Source organism: Carcharodon carcharias, chromosome 18 (assembly GCF_017639515.1).
Source record: "Carcharodon carcharias isolate sCarCar2 chromosome 18, sCarCar2.pri, whole genome shotgun sequence".
NCBI classification, from domain to species: domain Eukaryota; kingdom Metazoa; phylum Chordata; class Chondrichthyes; order Lamniformes; family Lamnidae; genus Carcharodon; species Carcharodon carcharias.
In genome coordinates this window covers 75,430,074-75,451,063 of record NC_054484.1, presented here as the reverse complement: position 1 = coordinate 75,451,063, position 20,990 = coordinate 75,430,074, and the positions used below count along the sequence as shown (strand labels likewise).

Here is a 20,990-nt window from a genome sequence, read left to right as displayed (position 1 = left end):
ATGTCAGATCTCACCCTTATCTAATTTCTTGCCTGGTCACTCTCCGTGATGATTTACTGTGATAATGTATTTATCATTAAAAATTGTTTGGTTCACAATCTTGGAAAACTAATCTTGCGGGTTAAGCTATAAAAGCAAAGAACTGCGGATGCTGGAAATCCAAAACAAAAATACCTGGAAAAACTCAGCAGGTCTGGCAGCATTGGTGGAGAAGAACATAGTTGACATTTTGAGTCCTCATGACCCTTCAACAGAACTAAGTAAAAATAGGAAAGGGGTGAAATATAAGCTGGTTTAAGGGGGGGGGGGGGTTGGTGTTGGGACAAGAAGAGCTACATAAAGGGCCAGTGATAGGTGGAGATAACCGAAAGATGTCACAGACAAAAGGACAAAGAGGTGTTGAAGGTGGTGATATTATCTAAAGGAATGTGCTAATTAAGGGTAGAAAGCAGGACAAACAAGGTACAGATAGCTCTAGTGGGGGTGGGGTGGGGTGAAGGAATACGAAAAAGGCTAAAAAGTAGAGATAAAACAATGGATGGAAATACATTTAAAAATAATGGAAATAGGTGGGAAAAGAAAAATCTATATAAGTTATTGGCAAAAACAATCCTCTCCATCGATGCTGCCAGACCTGCTGAGTTTTTCCAGGTATTTCTGTTTTTGTTTTTGTTGCATGTTAAGCTATTCTGTTTAGTTAAAACAGAGTCTGATTGACTGTCATAACTCTTGAATCTAGTTGGGCAAATTTTTCAGCCTCTATCACGGGAAAGTTACAACTGTTCAGAATAACATTCCTAAACCTCAAACTGAAAACAAATATTTCTGCAGTCAGTTCTTGGTTGGGTGATATTGATTATTGGCCTCCGACTCAGTAAAGTTCTGCTAAAGATTAGCTAACCAAAGAAACTTCAAACGCACTAGGAGTTATCTCTGTGTGTTTGTTGTGAAGGGAGGAGGGGAAAGAACTACATTGTTTTTGCACCCTTTGTCCTAATTCATTTTGTCCAACCAGCATACGCTTACTATTATTTTTCCCATTGGACTATTTGGGTCAGGGGAGCAGTTCTTACTCAGTTGGTAACTGTAGCTCCGCTGATAAATATATTGCCCATTGTGGAACAATGTCACGTAGACCACGAAGATCCCAAATTTAATCCTTAGTCATACACTGCTAAGAATTTGATGAGGCACCACGGAGCTCCTGGGCTAAGGTCAAGGGTGGAATTGGCTAAGGATCCCAATCTTTATCGTTTTCCTGTGATTGGTGGTGCAAAAGAGCCTGCCTTGAAGCGAATGAGAATTAGGTTCGACTGTGAAGATCTAGTGGTTGATTAGCAAGGCGACACTTAACTGCTTGGGTTTATCCATGAAGAGTGATCAGCTGAAGGGAGGCATCTGATGCCTTTGGAACTCTAATGAAGAAAGATGTCGTACCATTAGAAGAGGGTTGAAAAAGTATTTAAAAATTGAAGATTGAAATTATGAAAGAAAGCTGCTGTTTCATTGGTGCTTATTTGATTTTTGTCCTTTTAGGGTCTCTCCAATGCTCGTGCCAAAGAAGTTCTTGCTCGTGATGGTCCCAATGCACTAACACCTCCACCCACCACTCCTGAGTGGATAAAGTTCTGTAGACAGCTCTTTGGTGGCTTCTCAATCTTACTGTGGATTGGTGCAATTCTTTGCTTTCTAGCATATGGTATTCAGGCTGCAATGGAGGATGAGCCAGCAAATGATAATGTGAGTGAAACCATTTTCCTGCCCTAAAGTTGAAATTATGCTGAGAGAATTATGTTGCCATCTTGGTTTTGATATATTTCTTGTTCTTCTGTATATTTTGTGATTTCTGCAGTTATATCTGGGAGTTGTACTATCTACCGTGGTCATAGTAACTGGCTGTTTCTCGTATTACCAAGAAGCTAAGAGCTCAAAAATCATGGATTCTTTCAAGAACATGGTGCCTCAGGTAGGTGGTGTCCGATCCAACTAAACAAGGGATATTGATCTGAAAAGTCCAAATTGTTATATCTGCAGTGACATTTTGATTTTCTTCACTCCAGCAAGCCCTTGTCATCCGAGAAGGTGAGAAAAATACCATCAATGCTGAGCAAGTAGTTGCTGGAGATTTGGTGGAGGTAAAAGGTGGTGACAGGATCCCTGCAGATTTGCGAATCATTTCTGCACATGGTTGCAAGGTGTGTATGACTAATGCAATATGAGAATCTGTCCCCATCCTGCCTTCCCACTGCAATAATCATATCGATGAAGTATGGCTGTAGACTCTTGAGCTTGACCTGTAGTGTTCTTTAAAATGGAGGAACCATCATTGAAACAAGCTCCAAACTGACGATTTAAAATGAAGAGTGTCATCTCTAGGGTCGGCCATGCAATGCAACAAATTGAGAGGTCAGTGTATGCAGCTTTTGTATTTCCTTCGTTTAGCTGGGCTTCAGATTTTTTGTAAATGTACTTGTTCACAGGATGTGGGCATTGCTGGCTAGGCCAACATTTATTATTCTTCCTTAATTGCCCTTGAGGTGATAAGCCACCTCCTTGAACTGTTGCAGTCCGTGTGGTGTAGGTACACCCACGGTGCTGTTAGGAGAGTTTTCGGATTTTGACCCAGTGACAGCGAAGGAACTGTGAGGAACTTGGAGGTGGTGGTGTTCCCATGCATCTGCTGCCCTTGTCCTTCTAGGTGCCAGAGGTTGCGGGTTTGGAAGGTGCTGCCGAAGAAGACTTGGCATGTTGCTACAGTGCATTTTGTAGATGGTGTGAAATGTCTATGGGTGGTGGAGAGAGTGACTGAGGTGGTGAATGGAGTGCCAATCAAGCGGGCTGCTTTGTCCTAGATGATGTCAAGCTTCTTGAGTATTGTTGGAGCTGCACTCAATCAGGCAAGTGGGGAGTTTTCTATCACACTGCTGTCTAGTGCCTTATAAATGGTCGACAAGCTTTGCAGAGTCAGGAGGTGAGCTACTCGCCGCAGAACTGCCAGCTTCTGACCTGCTCTTGTAGCCACAGTATTTATATAGCTGCTCCAGTTCAGTTTCTGGTCAGTGGTAACCCCCAGGGTGTTATCATGATAACTATGCTAAGCAGCTCTATATGTTCCTGATTCAGTTAGCGCTACTAAAAAGGGGTCTAGGTTTTCCTTGCGAAGGGCAGAGGATATGAATATGGCCTACGAGTGAATTTGGAATTCCAGTTCGCAATTCAGTTGTGTAAAACCAATGTGATCCTACCCAAAACCTAATGATTTTTTATGTTTTCACCTAGGTGGACAATTCCTCATTGACTGGCGAATCTGAGCCTCAGACTCGGTCACCAGAATGTACCAGTGAGAACCCCCTAGAGACACGAAACATTGCTTTCTTCTCCACCAACTGTGTTGAAGGTATGATTAAATATCATCTGTTAGTAATGAATGCTTTTGGTTTTTATGTCAGGTTTGGCTTAGTAGTAGCACTCTTGCCTCTGAGTTAACAGATTGTGGGTTCTGGTCATACTGAGACCTGAGCACATGACCTGACTGGCACTATAGTGCTATACTGAGGGAGTGCTGCATATTCTGACTGGTACTATAGTACTGTACCGAGGGAGTGCTGCATGTCATTTTGGTGGATCTCCTAAGGTGGGCACAAAAACTCCTTGACATTTATTTAAAGAAAATCACTGAGGTCTCCTGATGTCCTGGCCAGCCTTTATCATTCAACTAGCATCCTCAAAAAGATCTGTGATTTCTTACTGCTGCTAGTGGCAGGGTTTGTGTTAAAATTGCCTACCAGGCAATCTAACAGTGACTACATTTCAAGAGCATTTAATTGGATATGTAGTACTTTGTGCAACCTGAGACCTTGAAAGGCATTTTATAAACAAATATATTGATTTTTCTTAAAATATTGATGCCAAACTTGCTCTTCGTGCAGGTACTGCTCGAGGTATTGTCATCTGTACAGGCGACCGCACTGTCATGGGCAGGATTGCAACTCTAGCATCTGGACTGGAGGTTGGACGAACTCCAATTGCTGTTGAGATCGAACATTTCATACACATCATCACTGGAGTGGCAGTTTTCCTTGGCGTGACTTTCTTCATTCTGTCCCTCATCCTTGGATACACCTGGCTTGAAGCAGTCATCTTCTTGATTGGAATCATTGTGGCCAATGTGCCAGAGGGCTTACTTGCTACCGTCACGGTATGAGATAGCATTGCACTTTCTGGATTTATTTTCATCTTCACCTAGGAAGTAATCTTGTGGACCAGATTGTTCACCTGTTGTAGAACCTGCCTGATGTTCATTCCATTGATTTCAAAGTACAAGCGGCAAATTTAGAAGTGGGAGGGATAAAATGATCAGGGAAGCCAGGCAAATAAGATTGACATTAAAGTCCCTTGTCTACTGAAGTAATAAAAAATCTAGCAGGTTTTTTTTTTGAGACTTACTGAAACATTTTTAATAAAAGGAGGATAAAGAAGGTTTGACCAAATTTCAAAGGGGGTAGTAATTATTTAAATTGATTCACTTGCGGGCATATTAATATAATGGCAGTCTGAAGTAGCTACTCATATATCAATTTTGCCTCCTCTCAAGGTGTGCCTAACCCTGACAGCCAAACGTATGGCACGGAAAAACTGCCTAGTGAAGAATCTTGAAGCTGTGGAGACACTAGGATCAACCTCCACTATCTGTTCTGACAAGACTGGAACACTAACACAGAATCGAATGACTGTCGCTCACATGTGGTTTGACAACCAGATCCATGAAGCTGATACTACTGAAAACCAGTCAGGTTAGGGGAATAGATTTTTTTCTGTATAAAGTGCAGTATCGTTCACAGATTTCGCTGGCTGCATCTCTTTAGATAAGCAGGTCTGTTCTCATCTCAAAAGTTTTGGGCTTCCTTGCTTAAAACTGAGTTAAGTTGGTGTGTGCATTTAATTGGGGAGAAATCCCCAGTAATCGTAGGTGGCTTTGAGCCTTTTAACCGAGTGCTGCCTGTTGTTTAAGTGAATCCTCAGCAGCTTCCAAATTTTGAACTGCAACTTAGAACAAAAATTATGTGAAGTTGGCAGGCATTTTTGGCAATTGAGTACGAAAAAGGAAAAAAGGATGAGCATAGATTAAATTTATTTTTTTGACCAGTCAGAATTGTTGACGTGCAGCGTTTATGTAATGCAAGAGAATCTTGCAAACTTTCAGCACTTAGGATGGCTGAGTTAACTGCCTTTCCTTTTTCACAGGACTGTTCTGTTATCTGTATAAATATGTGAACTAACTGCACAGGCAAGTGCAGTTAACTATCCTGAAGACTACTTCATGTTGGCTTGTTCCTTTAAAAAAAAACTCGCACCTAAATACTCTCCTTACAAATTAAAGATAAAAAGTTGCTTAAGATAAAATGGCATAAATCTTGCTTGCTTTGAAATTGTAAAAACTTGAAACCCCAAGAAATTTGGTATCGTAGAGATTTAACTCTTTATGCCTGGCTTTTTAGGTGCTGCTTTTGACAAGACTTCTCCCACTTGGTCTGCACTGTCGCGTGTTGCTGCATTGTGCAACCGTGCCGTTTTCCAGGCAGGACAAGAAAATGTGCCAATTCTGAAGGTGAGTTTAATTCTGTGACATGAATTCCAATGTTGTCAAACCTGTGCGCTCACAACTGTGGAAATTCTTAGGTTACAAACAATGCAGCTCAAATTTGAGGACCGTTTGTCAGATTCCACCCAGAGGTGATGGTTAAGTATCTAGGGTGCACTCTGTAAGGAAGATCTAAGTTTGAATTGGTTGTTACTGTCAGACTGTTCTGATCAATAAAATTGTGATATTGAGAGATTTTATAAAAAATGGTCGTCTGAGCATGGTTCAGAAACCTTTTGATTTGGATTTTACACAGGCTGATATGAACTGCTTTTATATTGATACTGTTTGAATTTGAATTCCTGCAGTGCGAAAAACATGAATTGCTCTCTTTTAAGCTGATAATTCTCAGTAGCAGACTTCTAGACTTTTAGTGATGTGCCATTGAGATAAAGGAGTCAGGTTTAGCAGCATAAATGCCAGGATCAGAATTGAGTGGTGCCAATATATATATATGTGTGTATATATATATATATATATATATATATATATATATATACAGCTTCAGGCTTTGCATTTTATTCCAATTTGTCTGCTTTTGGTGTAATGTTGCACATGTTTGCATTCTGTATACTAGATAATAACTTATGGGGGTAGATATTGAAATATGCAAAACTCCTATATTCATGAACACATGGGCCAAGATTTTACAGTCGGCATGCGGGGTCAGGCCCGACACGCCAACATGTAAAATGACACGTGATGACATCAGGCATGCGTCCCGACATCATCGTGCTGTCTCTCGATGTTTCGTTCAGCAGCCGCGCGCTGATGATTGGTAGGCCTATTAAGGCCATTAAACAGGTAATTAACATGAATGTTAAGCTGCCGTCCAACGTAATGGTTGACAGGCAAGTGAAAAGGCCAGGCGGTTTTAGGAAACCTCATCCATCAACAGGATGAGGTTTCCTTAAGCTTTCCTGAATTAAATAAAAACTTTTTCTGAAAAATAAAAAAAGTCCCATCTCATGTGACAATGAGGGGACATGTTTCATTAAATTTTTATTCCATTTATTTATTTTTTAAAAAAGCGCTTGAGGCAACTCCGCGCCTGAGGGAGATTGAAGCGCTCTTTCATGCGCATGCGCGAAAGGGCGCTGGCCCCCGACTCTCCCTCGTCCCCCTCGCCCGCACAGGTAGTGCCTACCACTCGTGTATTACACTGGAGGCCCACCTGCGTAAAATGGCGGTGCAGAGCCAATTGTGGGCAGTGGTCGGCTCCACAATCTCTCCTGCCGAGCCCGCCCAATGCGGGAAGAACTCAGGCCATAGTGAAACTTGATGTACTATTACATTTGATTTTGAGTAATGAGGATTTCCTGGGAGAAAACACTTGATTACTACATTGGAAGTTTTACTTATACCCATTGCATGCAGTTGTTTATTCTGTGATGTTAATCGACCATCATTAATTGTGCTTCTCATTTTCATGTAGCGAAGTGTTGCTGGTGATGCTTCTGAATCTGCCCTCCTGAAGTGTATTGAACTGTGCTGTGGGTCAGTTCAGCAAATGAGGGACAGAAACCCAAAGATTGTGGAAATTCCTTTCAACTCCACCAATAAATATCAGGTACCGAGAAAATGCTGAAGAGCTGAGCACCTGTTTTGGGGCAGCCCGGAAACAAGTAGAAGGCTATGCAAAGTAACTGGTGGGGGTGGCAAATAAAAGGTTGGGACTGTGCAGCTGTAGTTGCTGATTATTGAGAAGGTGAGACTGAAGACCAACTACTTCTTTCAACAAAACCAAGTAGCATGTGGTAGTGAAGGAAAGCTTCTCTTACCCAGGTTTAACAATCGAGCATAAATTAATTTTAAGTGTTAGGACTGGAGTAAAGACAACCCTCATAATGTGGGCCATCTAATTCCATTTAAATTTATTTGAATAAGTGACTTGGCCCTGGGTAGAAAATACAAAACCGTTTCCTTTTTGCTTTTTTTTTCCTTCCCAATTGTATTCAGGTATGGTAATCTTTTCATAGTTGCAGAGAGACTAATTCACATTTTTGTTTAAGAACCAAGGAGTTTTTATTTTAAGGAGACTTGTTCTATTTTGTCTATTCTTTGCTCCGTCTCCTGGTTCCAAAAACTAACTTGTAAGAGCTTAATTGTGTCTGGTGAGGTTAAATAAATTTTCACCTGGTGAATGGGTTACTGTGGTTTTCTGTTTAACAATTTTTAGCAGGTGCACATTAGAGGTGTTCCTGACCGTTTCTATGTTTCAATAATTTTACCCTCAGCTATCTATCCATGAGAATGAAAAATCCAGTGAAAGCCGCTACCTATTGGTAATGAAGGGAGCACCAGAACGAATCCTAGACCGTTGCTCCAAAATCCTCTTGAACGGTGAAGAGGTAGAATTGACTGAGGAGATGAAAGAAGCATTCCAGAATGCTTACTTGGAGCTGGGTGGTTTAGGAGAGCGAGTACTAGGTAAGGAGTGAGGCTTGAGTCTGTGGTTGGGGTAGAAGTGCTGGAGGAGGTAATGGCACAAATGCAGTGAACATTTGAGCACTTGAGTCACAATACCGTCTATTGAATCTAAAACATAGGAAAATTAACATATTAAATTCTTTTAAATGCTCTTGTAAAAGTAACAATGCCACACAAAGTTGTAGATTTGTTTCTTAGTTGGTGCTGCATTAAGCTGCTCTGATAAAATGAAGGGTGTCACCTTTGACCTCAGCAATCAAGCCAGAGAGGAAAATCAGCCAGAATTTTCAGGAAATTGGTCTGTTTTTAAGATATTTGTATTTTAATACATGCAATTATATTAGTATCTTTTGGACCAAGACATCTCGCAATGGATTGATTTTTTTGACATGCAATGAATGTTATGCAGGCAAAGTTTTTTTGCGGTTGTTTGAAATATCCCAAATTGTGAGTAGTTATGAACTGTGATCTCGTACCAGATTGGGGTTAGGTCGCAACTCCCTAAATTGTATGCACATAGGGTCTAACTGCTGGCAGGAGAAACTTTAGTTATATCTGCAATCCACATCCCAGCGAAACACAAATACCTTCTAGATAGTGTTGTCTTCAGAGAAGAATAAATGAAGTTGAATTTGAGTATTTCTTCTGTATAAATAATGGAGAAATCAAGTGCAATTTTCCCTGCTGAACACTCATTATTCTCTTGTAGGGTTCTGCCATTTCCCATTGCCTGAAGATAAATATCCAGAAGGATTTCCGTTTGATGCAGATGAACCCAATTTCCCCCTAACTGACCTATGCTTTGTTGGACTGATGTCTATGATTGATCCACCACGTGCTGCTGTACCAGATGCTGTTGGCAAGTGCAGAAGTGCTGGGATCAAGGTAAAAATACTTATGAGTTACACCAAAAGCACTGTAAACCAACTTAAGATGAGCTTTGCAACTTTACATGTTACTTAGCTAGAGGTTAGCCACGTGATAACTGTACAGTAGCAAAGAAGCTTGGATATTGGGGTCAGTTTTCCTGTGTTACAAAACGTAATGGAGTTTTGAAAACGAGGCTAATTCAAAGATAAAAGCGCCTGTGAAATTAATCTCTGACGATTAAAGGCGATCAAAACGAGTTCCATGCATCACACCGCCCAATACTTCTCTTGTTTTTTATACTGTAATATCAGCCTCAGTAGGAGCTGGAGGTGTTTCGCTCCCTTTTGAATATTTGCACTGTATCCACGTTCACTACACCACCTGGTAACTTGTTCCAAAAGTCAGTGACCCTGTGAGAAAGAAAAATCTGACATTAACCTCGTTCTATGCTTGCATAACTTACACATATGTCCCCTGTTTTTCTCTCTCCCATTTCTAATACAAATAGCCTGTTGGATATAGATTGATCCCTTCCTTCTTTTAAAGACCTCCTTTATATTTCACTAACGTTTACACTTTTTAGAGCAGACCCAACTCTAATCTGATTGTGCTAAACTTAGGGGTTTTAATCCAATGTCTCTCATGAACCGTTTCTAGCAGCTTCAATCACCTATTACGTGAAAGGATAAAAACTGGACACAGTATTGAATAGAAAAGGACAATATGGTGTTTTTTGCTTTCTATTGAATCATCCTTATAATACATCTTAATACTTCATTTGTTTTTGCTATAGCCCCATGCTTCAACTCATGAACCTTTAAACATTAATGTTCTATAACATTCAGATCACTTTCTTGCTCGATAGACTTTAGTTTTGAACGTTGCATGTTATAAACATGATTGTCATTAGCCCAATTAACAGACATGACACTAAATTTATCTGTGTTAAATGACGTCAGACAGATGCCAATTTCCATCATTGCATCAGAATTTGATTTCGGTAATTTCTTCTCCCAAGTTTTTAAATTCTTCATATCATCAGGAACTTATGGCCAATTCTCCCAAAGCCAACATTCAGATTACTGACAAAGATTGTGAGAAACTTGTAACACAATAACTGTGGGACACTATTGATAACTGGTGTCACACACAACCACTACCATTAATAACCTGCTTACAAGAATACAAATAATTCTATAATCTTTCCTCCAATCCCACTCTATCTTATAAAGTAGTTATTGTGTGGGACTTTATCAAAAGTTTTTGAAATCTCTGTAGGCTGCTCCAATTACCTCTAAGCAAGGATATATGGACGTAGGTTACTTTGAGGTAGCTGCTGTCATTTTTTTCTTTGTTCCTGATTCATATTTTCAATTTGTACTGTATAGGTTATTATGGTAACTGGTGACCATCCAATCACAGCTAAAGCCATTGCTAAGGGTGTGGGTATCATCTCCGAAGGAAATGAGACCATAGAAGACATTGCTGCTCGTCTGAACATTCCAAGTAGTCAAGTTAATCCCAGGTAAGAACAAGCTGGAATCCTGGCTGATTTTTCTCCCTTTGTAGTTCAGTGTTGCTGAGGCCAATAGTAATATCTTTGCCACCCTGACTGAGATTGACTGACTAAATCAGAACTGGATGGGTATGGAATCAGAGTTCTTTCAGTGTACAATGCAGAGTTTCTCTTTCCTGAGAGCCACTGGAGGAGAGAGCTCTTAGTGTTTTATCATTTAAAGCTCACTGTAACTCCTCTGATGACTTGATAAATAAAAGTACAAGTAACTGGGCCCAACAGATCATAAGGTTCCATTCCTGGTGTAAACTGAGTTAGCTGATCTCCAGAAAGCAGCACTGAAGTTAGGTTTGGGCTTTGTCCCCTAAAGCTACATAGTGGGAGGGAATCAACCAGGATTATTATCCAGTGACCTCTAGTGGGAAAATGTCAGGTGAGGGCAGGATCAGTCTTATCTGCGACTCTTTCAATGGTTTGATGGTCTGATGATCACAACCTAAGTTAAAATATGAATGATGGTCACGAATAGCTTCTGTATGTATTGCCATGTTACTGAACCTCATGTTGCACTTCTTGTGACACAGGGATGCCAAAGCTTGTGTTGTCCATGGTTCAGAACTCAAAGACTTAACCTCAGAACAGCTTGATGACATCTTATACTATCATACAGAGATAGTCTTTGCTCGAACTTCTCCCCAACAGAAACTGATTATCGTGGAAGGCTGTCAGCGACAGGTAGGGAACTATCACACTTGTGAATGAGATGCAGTTCTTTTTCCCTTGTCATTCATCAAATGATTTGTGTAGGATTTTGTCATATTGCAACTTAATCCACATAGCAGTTGAGAATGGAAGGGCAGAAGAAAGGCTTGCGTTTAAATGATCTTACATTTCGAACATTAATTTGTCCACACAGCATTTATTTAATGCAAATGTCAAATTTGAAATTTATGACCAATTCTAAATCCTAGATTTTGCTCTTGGATCACATCTTGCATGTGGCAGAACTTGCGTCGGCGGCATAGATGAGCCTCCCATCTTGATGCACTTTTCAATCTGAGTCATTTACATCACTTTGGTGGGATTCCCAACATTTGCTGCAGAGCCAGTCTTGTATAAGGCCTAAGAACGCTCCCAGTAGGCTTTTAAGCCATGCTGCATTGTGGTTCATTCAGCATTCTCTAAGCTGCCAGTAAAACTTAGAATGTTTATTTAATAGAATTCAGCTGCACAGGTCTTTGAGGTCCATTGCACAGGCTTCCTGAATTTGAAAAAAAATTGAAATTGGAATTTTTCCCCTAAAATGTAACCCCTTAAAATGGAAGTAGTTATGAAATATTGCAAGTTTGAAAAGGTTAGAAGTTTGTTATTAGGAGAAGAGGTATAAAGCTTTATGGAACAGGAAGTTAGCAGATTTTTATTTGAAAATAAAGACTTTGAGTTATATCACTGTTTTCATGACCATTGGACATCTCAAAATGCTTTATAACCAATGAAATAGCTGTTAATGCACAGGGCCCTGTTCTTTGTAGACAGAAAGAACATGTACATACATTGCGCCTGTTTCAGCTAAACAAATTAAGTTGCAGCCATTTGCTGACTCATTCCTCAGGGCAATTCCTTGACCAGGGTCAAGGGTCAATCAGGGTCAAGTTGCCTGGTTTAAATTGCGAACAATGCTTGGCAGTTAACTGTCAGTCACTATCAATGGTGCATTCTCCATGGCAAAGTATAGTCGCTGTTGTAATGTAGGAAACAAGGCAGCCAAATTGCACACAGCAAACTCCTCCAAGCATGTAATGTGGTAATGATCAGATAATATAACTTTGTGATGCTTGGATTGGTTAAGCCTCAGTTTAACGTCACATCCAAATTATGGCCCCTCCAATAGTGTACTTTCCTCACAAAGGACATCACACCAAAAAAATAGCTTGCCTTTATATTGCACCTTTCACAACCTCAGGATGTCACAAAATCACTTTACAGTAAATGAAAACTTTTGAACTGCAGCCACTGTCATGATGTAGGAAGTTCAGCAGCCAATTTGTGCATGGCACAAGTAGCAATGTGATAATGACCAGAAAAATGCAGTGTTTGATGAGAGACAAATATTGGCCAGGACAGAGAACTCCCCTGGTGTTCTTCAAAATAGTGTCACGGGACTTTTATATCCACCTGAGAGAGCATACAGGGCCTTGGTTTAGCATTTCACCCAAAAAAAGGCAGCTCTAACAGCACAACCGTCCCTCAGTACAGCAGTGGAGAGCACCCTTGGGTTTTACACTCAAGTCGTGGAGTGAGACTTGAACTTGGAGCCTTGCAACTCAGAGGTGAGAGTGCTACCAATTGAGCCAAAGTTGACGCGTGGTTTGATAATATTTGATTTAATGTTTCTGCAGGGTGCCATTGTAGCTGTGACAGGTGATGGAGTGAATGACTCTCCTGCTTTGAAGAAGGCTGATATTGGTGTTGCTATGGGTATTGCTGGCTCTGATGTGTCCAAGCAAGCTGCTGACATGATCCTGCTCGATGATAACTTTGCTTCCATTGTCACTGGTGTGGAAGAAGGTGAGGGTAATATTTTGAGCTAAAGGCAAAGTTTTGGTTTTTGGGATTTCTGCATTTCTGATGTACAAGGGGAAAATGCTAAAGGTGTAGAACAAGTCCAGCAGCATTTTAAAGGAGCTGTTTACTTCCAACATTTTCCATTTAGATTTCAGATTTGCAGCATCTGTAGATTTTTCTCTTTTTAGTCCTCTGCTAACACATGTATTCTAGTTGGTCTAGGTGAGTACAGAATACATAAATGGACTAAATGGGCTTAATACATAGGGAATACGCAACTTGAATAAGTTGGCTGACTGTAACTTGGGTTGCGGTGGGATACTAATCATGTTTCAGGCTTCAGTGAGGAGGGGTGGAAGTCATTTGGCAGAGTTGCTGCTCCTCCTATGTGTTCAGTAACTGTGCAAAAAAGCATGCATGTAGCGACTTAATCAGAATAACATTGACTCACCTGTGATGTTTCAATGATCAAATAACTTCTTGACTGCCTGGCCTCATGAAGAATGCCTCGAAACAAGGTGCTGAAGGGTTGTTGTCAGTTGTGGAAATGTACCCAGCATAATATACCACCTTGAAATAAAGGACAAGAGCAGAAAGTTGGAAGGGAAAGAAATAAGAGGTTTCTTTTGATCGTACAATGAGTGGTCCAGGCATGCTCCTTAATATTTAAACCTATGGAGTATTCAGTCACTATCACATCTCGAACTGAATAATTGTCTGTGCTTTTTTTTTATGATTAAGAATTCAATGGTCTATCTTGCCATGGTGTTTCATGGAATTGCCCGTTGGCAATTGTTTTTAGAGTACCTTCCTGTTTTGTAAGAATTACAGCATCCAAAACCCAGTTTCTGCAGAAATGGGGTGTATTATTTAATTGCTTCCCCAAATTTTGATGTGATCTTTTCACAGGTCGCCTGATTTTTGATAATCTAAAGAAATCCATTGCTTACACTTTAACCAGCAATATCCCTGAAATCACACCTTTTCTGTTTTTCATCATTGCAAACGTCCCACTGCCACTTGGAACTGTTACTATCCTCTGCATTGACCTGGGTACTGACATGGTGAGTTTTTATCAATTATTTTTGTAGTTACTTTATTGAGGTGGATATTTAAAACTCTGATTGTGTTGGTGCTTTCTTCTCCCTCCTTCAACCTGTGGATGTCCTCATTTCAGGCTGTTTATCCTTCTTTTGAGCCAGTGATAGGAGAATGACCCATTAACTATTAAGTGATCCTGAGGCTAGCAATGCATGATATCTGCACATCAGTGTTCTACCGCCCTGCCAATTAAATGCGTTACAGCAAAATGTTGAAACTAGTAGCATGTAAATAAATGATGCTACCCCAGTGAGGTTTTGGTACAGTCGTTTCACCAATGATTTGCTGTCCTTTGCAGGTCCCTGCCATCTCTCTTGCTTATGAACAGGCTGAAAGTGATATAATGAAGAGACAGCCACGTAACCCCAAGACAGATAAACTGGTGAATGAGAGATTGATCAGTATGGCCTATGGACAGATTGGTAAGCAATGGTTTGGTTGGCCATTCTAACATTTCTCTTCTCATTAAATTGAAAAATATATAAATATTGTGCATGATAAAATTGTTAACTTGTTACACATAGCCTTCAGCAGTCAACATGGCAAAACTCAAAGCTCCATTTGGTGCAGGGATATCCGGACCTGGAATGACTGTTTTAAGCTTGAGCCTGGGATGAATCTAGCCAAGCTCAGTGGTGCTATATTTGACTTGAATGACACTAGACTTTGGACTGGAATATAAGTCAAAGTGTCCATCCTTGAGCTGCAGCTCAGTAACCCCTGGAGTAACTGTCACATGAGTACTGGATAGAGCACTACGTTCAAATATGTTGCTCTTGCTGACTGTGGACTATCAAGCTTAAAGAATGAATATTTAAATGAGGTACTTGGAAGGTGTGTAACAATACCACTACAGCAAATTGCAGTTGAATAGAGGTAATCACATGTAAGTACAGGGTCAGCATTTGAGATGGAAGGGGGAATGCATGTAATCCAGGGAAGAGACAAATGGCACACTTTATTGTTGAAGATGAATAGTGAGCAGCGCCTGATTGGAGCAAATTATTTGTTCCGGTCAAATGACTTGGTATTGGTCAGACTAAAATCCCTTTTCCATTTGTTTTTGGACCAATTTATACAAAATTGTAATGCCTGCACAAAATTGCCTTGTACTCAGGAACACCGTGTTCATGCCAAATAATTTCCCCCAAGTATGATTGACATGCACTTATAACTGTTTTATGTTCGGATGTTGTTTCACCAGGTAGTTCAGTTGGAATTTGCTGAGTGAAAATTGGTACAGTAAATAATCCTGTAATGTTTCTGGCTGTTGAATAGAAACAGTTACATTTGCTATGCGTTGGCTGTTTTTTAACCTAGAAGTTCATTCCATCTCTCTAAAATGGTCCTGTTGTATAGAGTGAAACTTGAGAAATATTCCAAGTACTTAAAATATCTTTCTCAGATGTTACTGTTTTGCAACAAGAAGTGAGATGTGTCAAACCCAATCAATGTTGTCAGACCTAATAGTGGCATGTTTTGAGAAGAGGTAAATCTGGTGAAAAGCTGAGGCTCCAATACAGATTCTTGGGGGAACATTATTTGTCACATCCTGCCAATCCTCTCTCTTGTATCGTCACCTCTCAACTAATTTCCAGTTCATGGTGCGTAGTTGCCTCCATTTGTGTGTGGTTTCATTTTTGCTAATAAATCTCTTGTGTGGAACCTTAACCAATGCTTTCTGTAAGTACATATAGATATCGTCTTATTAGTACTTTCCTATTCAACATGATAATCTCTCAAAATTTCAACCAGATTATTCAAGCATACTTGCTTATCACAAATCCACACTGACTCTCTGATCAGCTGAGTCATTGTCCCCAATGACAGATTGTAATCAGTTTTCTCCCATTGATTTATTTTGTCCTTTTCCTCTACTGTGAAGACAGATACAAAGTAATCATTAACAAGTTGCCTTTCCCTTATTGTCAATTATTGCGACACATCAGTCTATCTTTTATAAGCCCACATTGTTCTTTATCAATCTTGTTATAACGATTTTACTGTTTTGTCTTTCTAGCCTTTGCAAGTTTTTTCTCGTATTTCTTTTTGTAACTCTTAAAACTTTCTTGTTTTGTTATTTTTTACATGTTAGCTGGATTTTTACTTTTTATTCATTTGTATAAGCTTTTAGATTTATATTGTATCTTAACGTCATTTGTTGACCATGATTTGCCTAATTACACAAGTGCTTTTGCCTTTATAGGACTATATATTAGTTTTGCACTGTATCAAATATTTCCCACAGTTAGCACAGTGTACTGAGGTCCGTTTATGCCTCAGCCCTTCAATGTTAGCCTTGGTTAAGTTAATATGAGACTCTTCTCCCCCTCAAACTAAGTTTAAATTTGATCATGTTATGGTAATTGCTTACAAGATGTTCCCTTACTGTCAGATTGCTCATTCTGGCTTGTTACACAGCAATTTTGCCTGCTCCCTTGTTGGAGTAAAACATTGTCTCAGAAATTTGCTGCCTGTGGTATTCTGTATCCCCCCAGTCTGTGAAAATTAAAGTATCCCATTATAACCACATTGCTTTTGCCACACCTCTGATCTCCAAATCTATGCACCCCTACTACAGTACTGCCGTCAGGGGGTCTGTAGACAATTATCTAGCCTTATATCATTTGCTGTTTCTTAACTCTGCATATGTTTTCACTGCCTGCTCACCTTTCCTGATATCTCTTCTTTCAACTTCTGTAATAGTATATTTTAGCAATGTTGCTTGTCTTCCTTTCCCAATTTCCCTCATCTGTGCAATCTAATTTTTTTGAAGAAGATGCGTTGTTTCAATTTTTCTTTGTATGAGTAGAGGCAAGAGTTAAAACAAATATGTAATTACTTCCATCCAGGAATGATTCAGGCCTTGGGTGGTTTCTTCACGTATTTTGTGATCTTGGCTGAGAATGGATTCCTCCCAGTGGATCTAATTGGAAAGCGTGTGGCTTGGGATGACCGGTGGTTAAGTGATGTGGAAGACAGCTATGGTCAACAGTGGGTATGTACAAGCCCCTTTACTGCCATGTATTGGTGAGAACCAAAGGCTGGTTTCCTGTAATGTAGTCAGTTTAGACTCTGGGAAATATAATTCCTCAGTAATGTTGGCAGTTGACTATTGCAATAGCTGAGCCCATGATGCACAATTCACACTTTCCAACAAACCACTTCGAGCGACACCCAGAGCAGCTTATTGAAAGGATCTGTATTCTTCTTTTACAATGGAACCTGGGTTACCCACAAAATCTTTTGTAGGGTTTGGGCCTAATTTACAAAAACAAACAATTAATTTAAGCGGACTCTTGTTCTTGATCCTTCAATTCAAATGGTTATTTGGATATCCAGGATCTGGTAGAGTTTAATTCAGTGCACTTCTGCTGTCAAGCCTTGGGGCTTTAGGAAAACAGTAGGATTGGGGATGCTGGTAATTTAATTTTTTGATGTCTCTTTCTAAGATGGAAAAATTGGGGTCAATAGACATTTGATTGTGTAATAATCAATCAACAAATAACAATTTACTGTGTTCCTGGGAGGCTCCCTCTACTAGAGTGAATAATCAAGGTTTCATAATTTGGAAAAGGTTTATGAATGGAGATAAGAGGAAGAGCTATAATTTCACTCAGAAAAGATCCAAGACAAAAAGAGAAATGTAATTAGATGCGTGAACTGCTTTCTTGAACAGAGCTGGAATGTTGCATTCTCTTCCTCTAATGAGTGTAAATTTCCATTATTGGGTTGGAGTGTGTCTCAGTGAAGTAAAATGAATACTTTTTAAAATCTTATCACACTTCTTTGGTATATCAAGTTTGAGTTCCTTGACAATTCCTGAGCACATTTAAAATTTAAAGTAACTTCCCTCTAATATTTCTGTCCTTTTTCAGACTTACGAGCAGCGGAAAATTGTGGAGTTCACATGCCACACCTCGTTCTTTGTCAGCATTGTGATTGTGCAGTGGGCTGACTTAATAATCTGTAAGACCAGAAGGAACTCTGTCTTCCAGCAGGGAATGAAGTAAGTATTTCACCAATATGTTCAGGAGAGGGGGAGGTTACACCCAATGAATGGCATTAAATGTAGTAATAACAGTTGGCACCTTTGACTAAAGAATTTCAGAATTAAATCATTTCTTTCTCTTGTATTCTAATGGAATGTAAATGAGACTATGCTGGGTAAAAATCTGGTATGGACCAGAGGATTAACTTGCTAAAATGTGATGTGAAGCCCCCATTTATTTTGCAAGTGAATGTTTTTTATATTGTAGTATGTTGCCGTATAATGTCATAATTTAGTGCAGACTTAGATATTGAAATTATCTGACCTGTGTTGCTCTATTATAATTTGCATCTTCACCTTGGACTAGGCAGAGTTAGAATCAACCAACTTTCCTGCAACTGGTCACTATCCATTGGTTTTATTGTCCCCAGCTCTTCTAGTAAAGTGCATAGGTGAAAATAATGTGAGGATAGTGTCAAAAGTCATGTTTAGTGCCACTTGGAATAACCTGTTGGTACCTAGACTCATAAATGGGTAATGGTCATTCAGTTTGTTACCCCAAATTGCCAGCACCAATGAAAGTCCCAGTTTTCAGTTTGTGTTCAGGAATGGGAATCCTAGAGGTATTTTGGATGATGAGTGCTTTCTGTTGCCTTGCCTCAATAACATATTTCCATGTTTCACAGGAACAAAATTCTCATCTTTGGTTTGTTTGAAGAAACAGCACTTGCTGCTTTCCTTTCATATTGCCCTGGCACTGATGTAGCACTGAGGATGTACCCACTCAAGTAAGTAACAAAGTTGACCTGGTTCCTGGAGTAGTGGTTGTTTTTAGTTCGTAACAACAAGAGCCTTTTAGTGTTCAGATTTTCTATGCTGCGGCTGTTCCATTTTTGGTTAACATCATTCTTGTTAGGTCTTTAATCCAGACTTTTTGCTTTCTTTCAGACCTAACTGGTGGTTCTGTGCCTTTCCATACAGTCTTCTCATATTTCTTTATGATGAAATGCGAAGGTTCATCATCCGTAGGAGCCCTGGAGGTAATCTAAAACTGTTTGTGACATTGTGCCTGAAAGTATTCAATGTAGATTTGTAAATAAGCTAATGAGTTATGGTATGGGATATATAAATCAGGTGTTCCGGTTCTGTTCTGTGCTGATCTGAATCTGGTTGTCTGCTGGCTTCCCTGGGCTAAGGATATTGGCAGAGGGCATAGGAAATCACCTAGGGCTTGGCTCCCAATTGTTGCCTAGTGAAGTCTGCTTGGAAATGCATGAATGTGGATGTTGAATGAGGACATGATCAGCTCAGCTGGGAAATTCCTCTGCAATCTACCTGCTGACATTTGCTGTCTCAGCTTAGGCATAAAAAGCTGCCACATAGTTGGGGTACCTACTGGGCAATACTCATATGACTGTAGGATCACCACACTGTTCTTTCAGGAGAGCAAAGGGGACAAAAACAGAACGGGGCAATAAAACTGTCAAACCAAAAATGAGAATTACACAATGACATATGATTGCTTCAGAGTTTTGCTCACCCTGTACTTTACATTTTATAAAAATGTGTTGCCTGACTTTTCTTTCTTTTTGTTACTAGGTTGGGTGGAGCAGGAAACGTATTATTAGAAGAACAAATGCTAATACATTTCATCAGTTTGTTTGTCTGCCTTAACTATTAAACATTTACTAAAGTGCTAATTGTGGTGAATGGAGATAGACTGTTTTGTAAGAAACAAAACTGAAAATGTCTGGTTTTATATAAACTTTTTACAAGTATAATTTAAATAAATTGATTGTCAAAGTCTGTGCGTGCCATGTTTTTATGTTTTACTTAATTACAGTCACTTAATATACACCATCTGCATTGGGTATTAAACCATTTTAAGATATTTGCATGCTTTTATTTTACTTTCCAGCATTCATCAATCTTGTCTGAAATAGGCCCATAGGTATTTTATGTATCCTTATACTGAACAGTACTGCCTCTAAGAAAAATTAATGCATGTGGAAATCACTTCCTGATAGCCAAAAGAACATGTATTTTACAATTACATGGATATACAATTGAAGTTCTATAACATACAAGAGTACAGACCATGAGCTGGAAAGTGAGATTAGTAAGATAAGAGCCCATGGTGTTAGAGGCAAGGTACTAGCATGGATAGAAGATTGGCTGTCCGGCAGGAGGCAGAGAGTGGGGATAAGGGGGTCCTTCTCAGGATGGTAGCCGGTGACTAGTGGTGTTCCGCAGGGGTCAGTGTTGGGACCACAACTTTTCACTTTATACATTAATGATCTAGATGAAGGAACTGAGGTCATCCTGGCTAAGTTTGCAGATGATACAAAGATAGGTGGAGGGACAGGTAGTATTGAGGCTGCAGAAGGATTTGGACAGGTTAGGAGAATGGGCAAAGAAGTGGCAGATGGAATACAACGTGGGGAAGTGTGAGGTCATGCACTTTGGTAGGAAGAATAGAAACATAGACTATTTTCTAAATGGAGAGAGAATTCAGAAATCTGGAGTGCAAAGGGACTTGGGAGTCGTAGTCCAGGATTTTCTTAAGGTTAGCTTGCAGGTTGAGTCAGTAGTTAGGAAGGCAAATGCAATGTTGGCATTTATTTTGAGAGGACTAGAATATAAAAGCAGGGATGTGCTGCTGAGGCTTTATAAGGCTCTGGTCAGACCACATATAGAATATTGTGAGCAAGTTTGGGCCCCGTATCTCAGGAAGGATGTGCTGGCCCTGGAAAAAGTCCAGAGGAGGTTCACGAGAATGATCCCAGGAACGAAAGGCTTAACATATGAGGAACGTTTGAGGACTCTGGGTCTATACTCAATGGAGTTTAGAAGTATGAAGGGGGATCTGATTGAAA

The 20,990-nt window shown here is 39.8% G+C and overlaps 1 protein-coding gene across 1 annotated transcript in view; it reads left to right on the top strand.

Annotated features, from left to right (window-relative positions):
• The window catches only part of LOC121290861 (sodium/potassium-transporting ATPase subunit alpha), a 42,825-nt gene extending 22,905 nt beyond the window's left edge, over window positions 1-19,920 (top strand). The window contains exons 4-23 of the mRNA XM_041211871.1: window positions 1,537-1,740; window positions 1,853-1,966; window positions 2,061-2,195; window positions 3,280-3,397; window positions 3,930-4,198; window positions 4,595-4,793; window positions 5,499-5,608; window positions 7,077-7,211; window positions 7,879-8,071; window positions 8,781-8,956; window positions 10,330-10,466; window positions 11,042-11,192; window positions 12,857-13,025; window positions 13,932-14,086; window positions 14,422-14,545; window positions 16,976-17,121; window positions 18,002-18,132; window positions 18,801-18,902; window positions 19,063-19,154; window positions 19,714-19,920. Coding sequence (XP_041067805.1) covers window positions 1,537-1,740; window positions 1,853-1,966; window positions 2,061-2,195; window positions 3,280-3,397; window positions 3,930-4,198; window positions 4,595-4,793; window positions 5,499-5,608; window positions 7,077-7,211; window positions 7,879-8,071; window positions 8,781-8,956; window positions 10,330-10,466; window positions 11,042-11,192; window positions 12,857-13,025; window positions 13,932-14,086; window positions 14,422-14,545; window positions 16,976-17,121; window positions 18,002-18,132; window positions 18,801-18,902; window positions 19,063-19,154; window positions 19,714-19,742 — 2,889 coding nt within the window. The 3' untranslated portion in view covers window positions 19,743-19,920. The remainder of the gene's footprint in view (window positions 1-1,536; window positions 1,741-1,852; window positions 1,967-2,060; window positions 2,196-3,279; window positions 3,398-3,929; window positions 4,199-4,594; window positions 4,794-5,498; window positions 5,609-7,076; window positions 7,212-7,878; window positions 8,072-8,780; window positions 8,957-10,329; window positions 10,467-11,041; window positions 11,193-12,856; window positions 13,026-13,931; window positions 14,087-14,421; window positions 14,546-16,975; window positions 17,122-18,001; window positions 18,133-18,800; window positions 18,903-19,062; window positions 19,155-19,713) is intronic.
• Window positions 19,921-20,990: the final 1,070 nt, after the last annotated feature.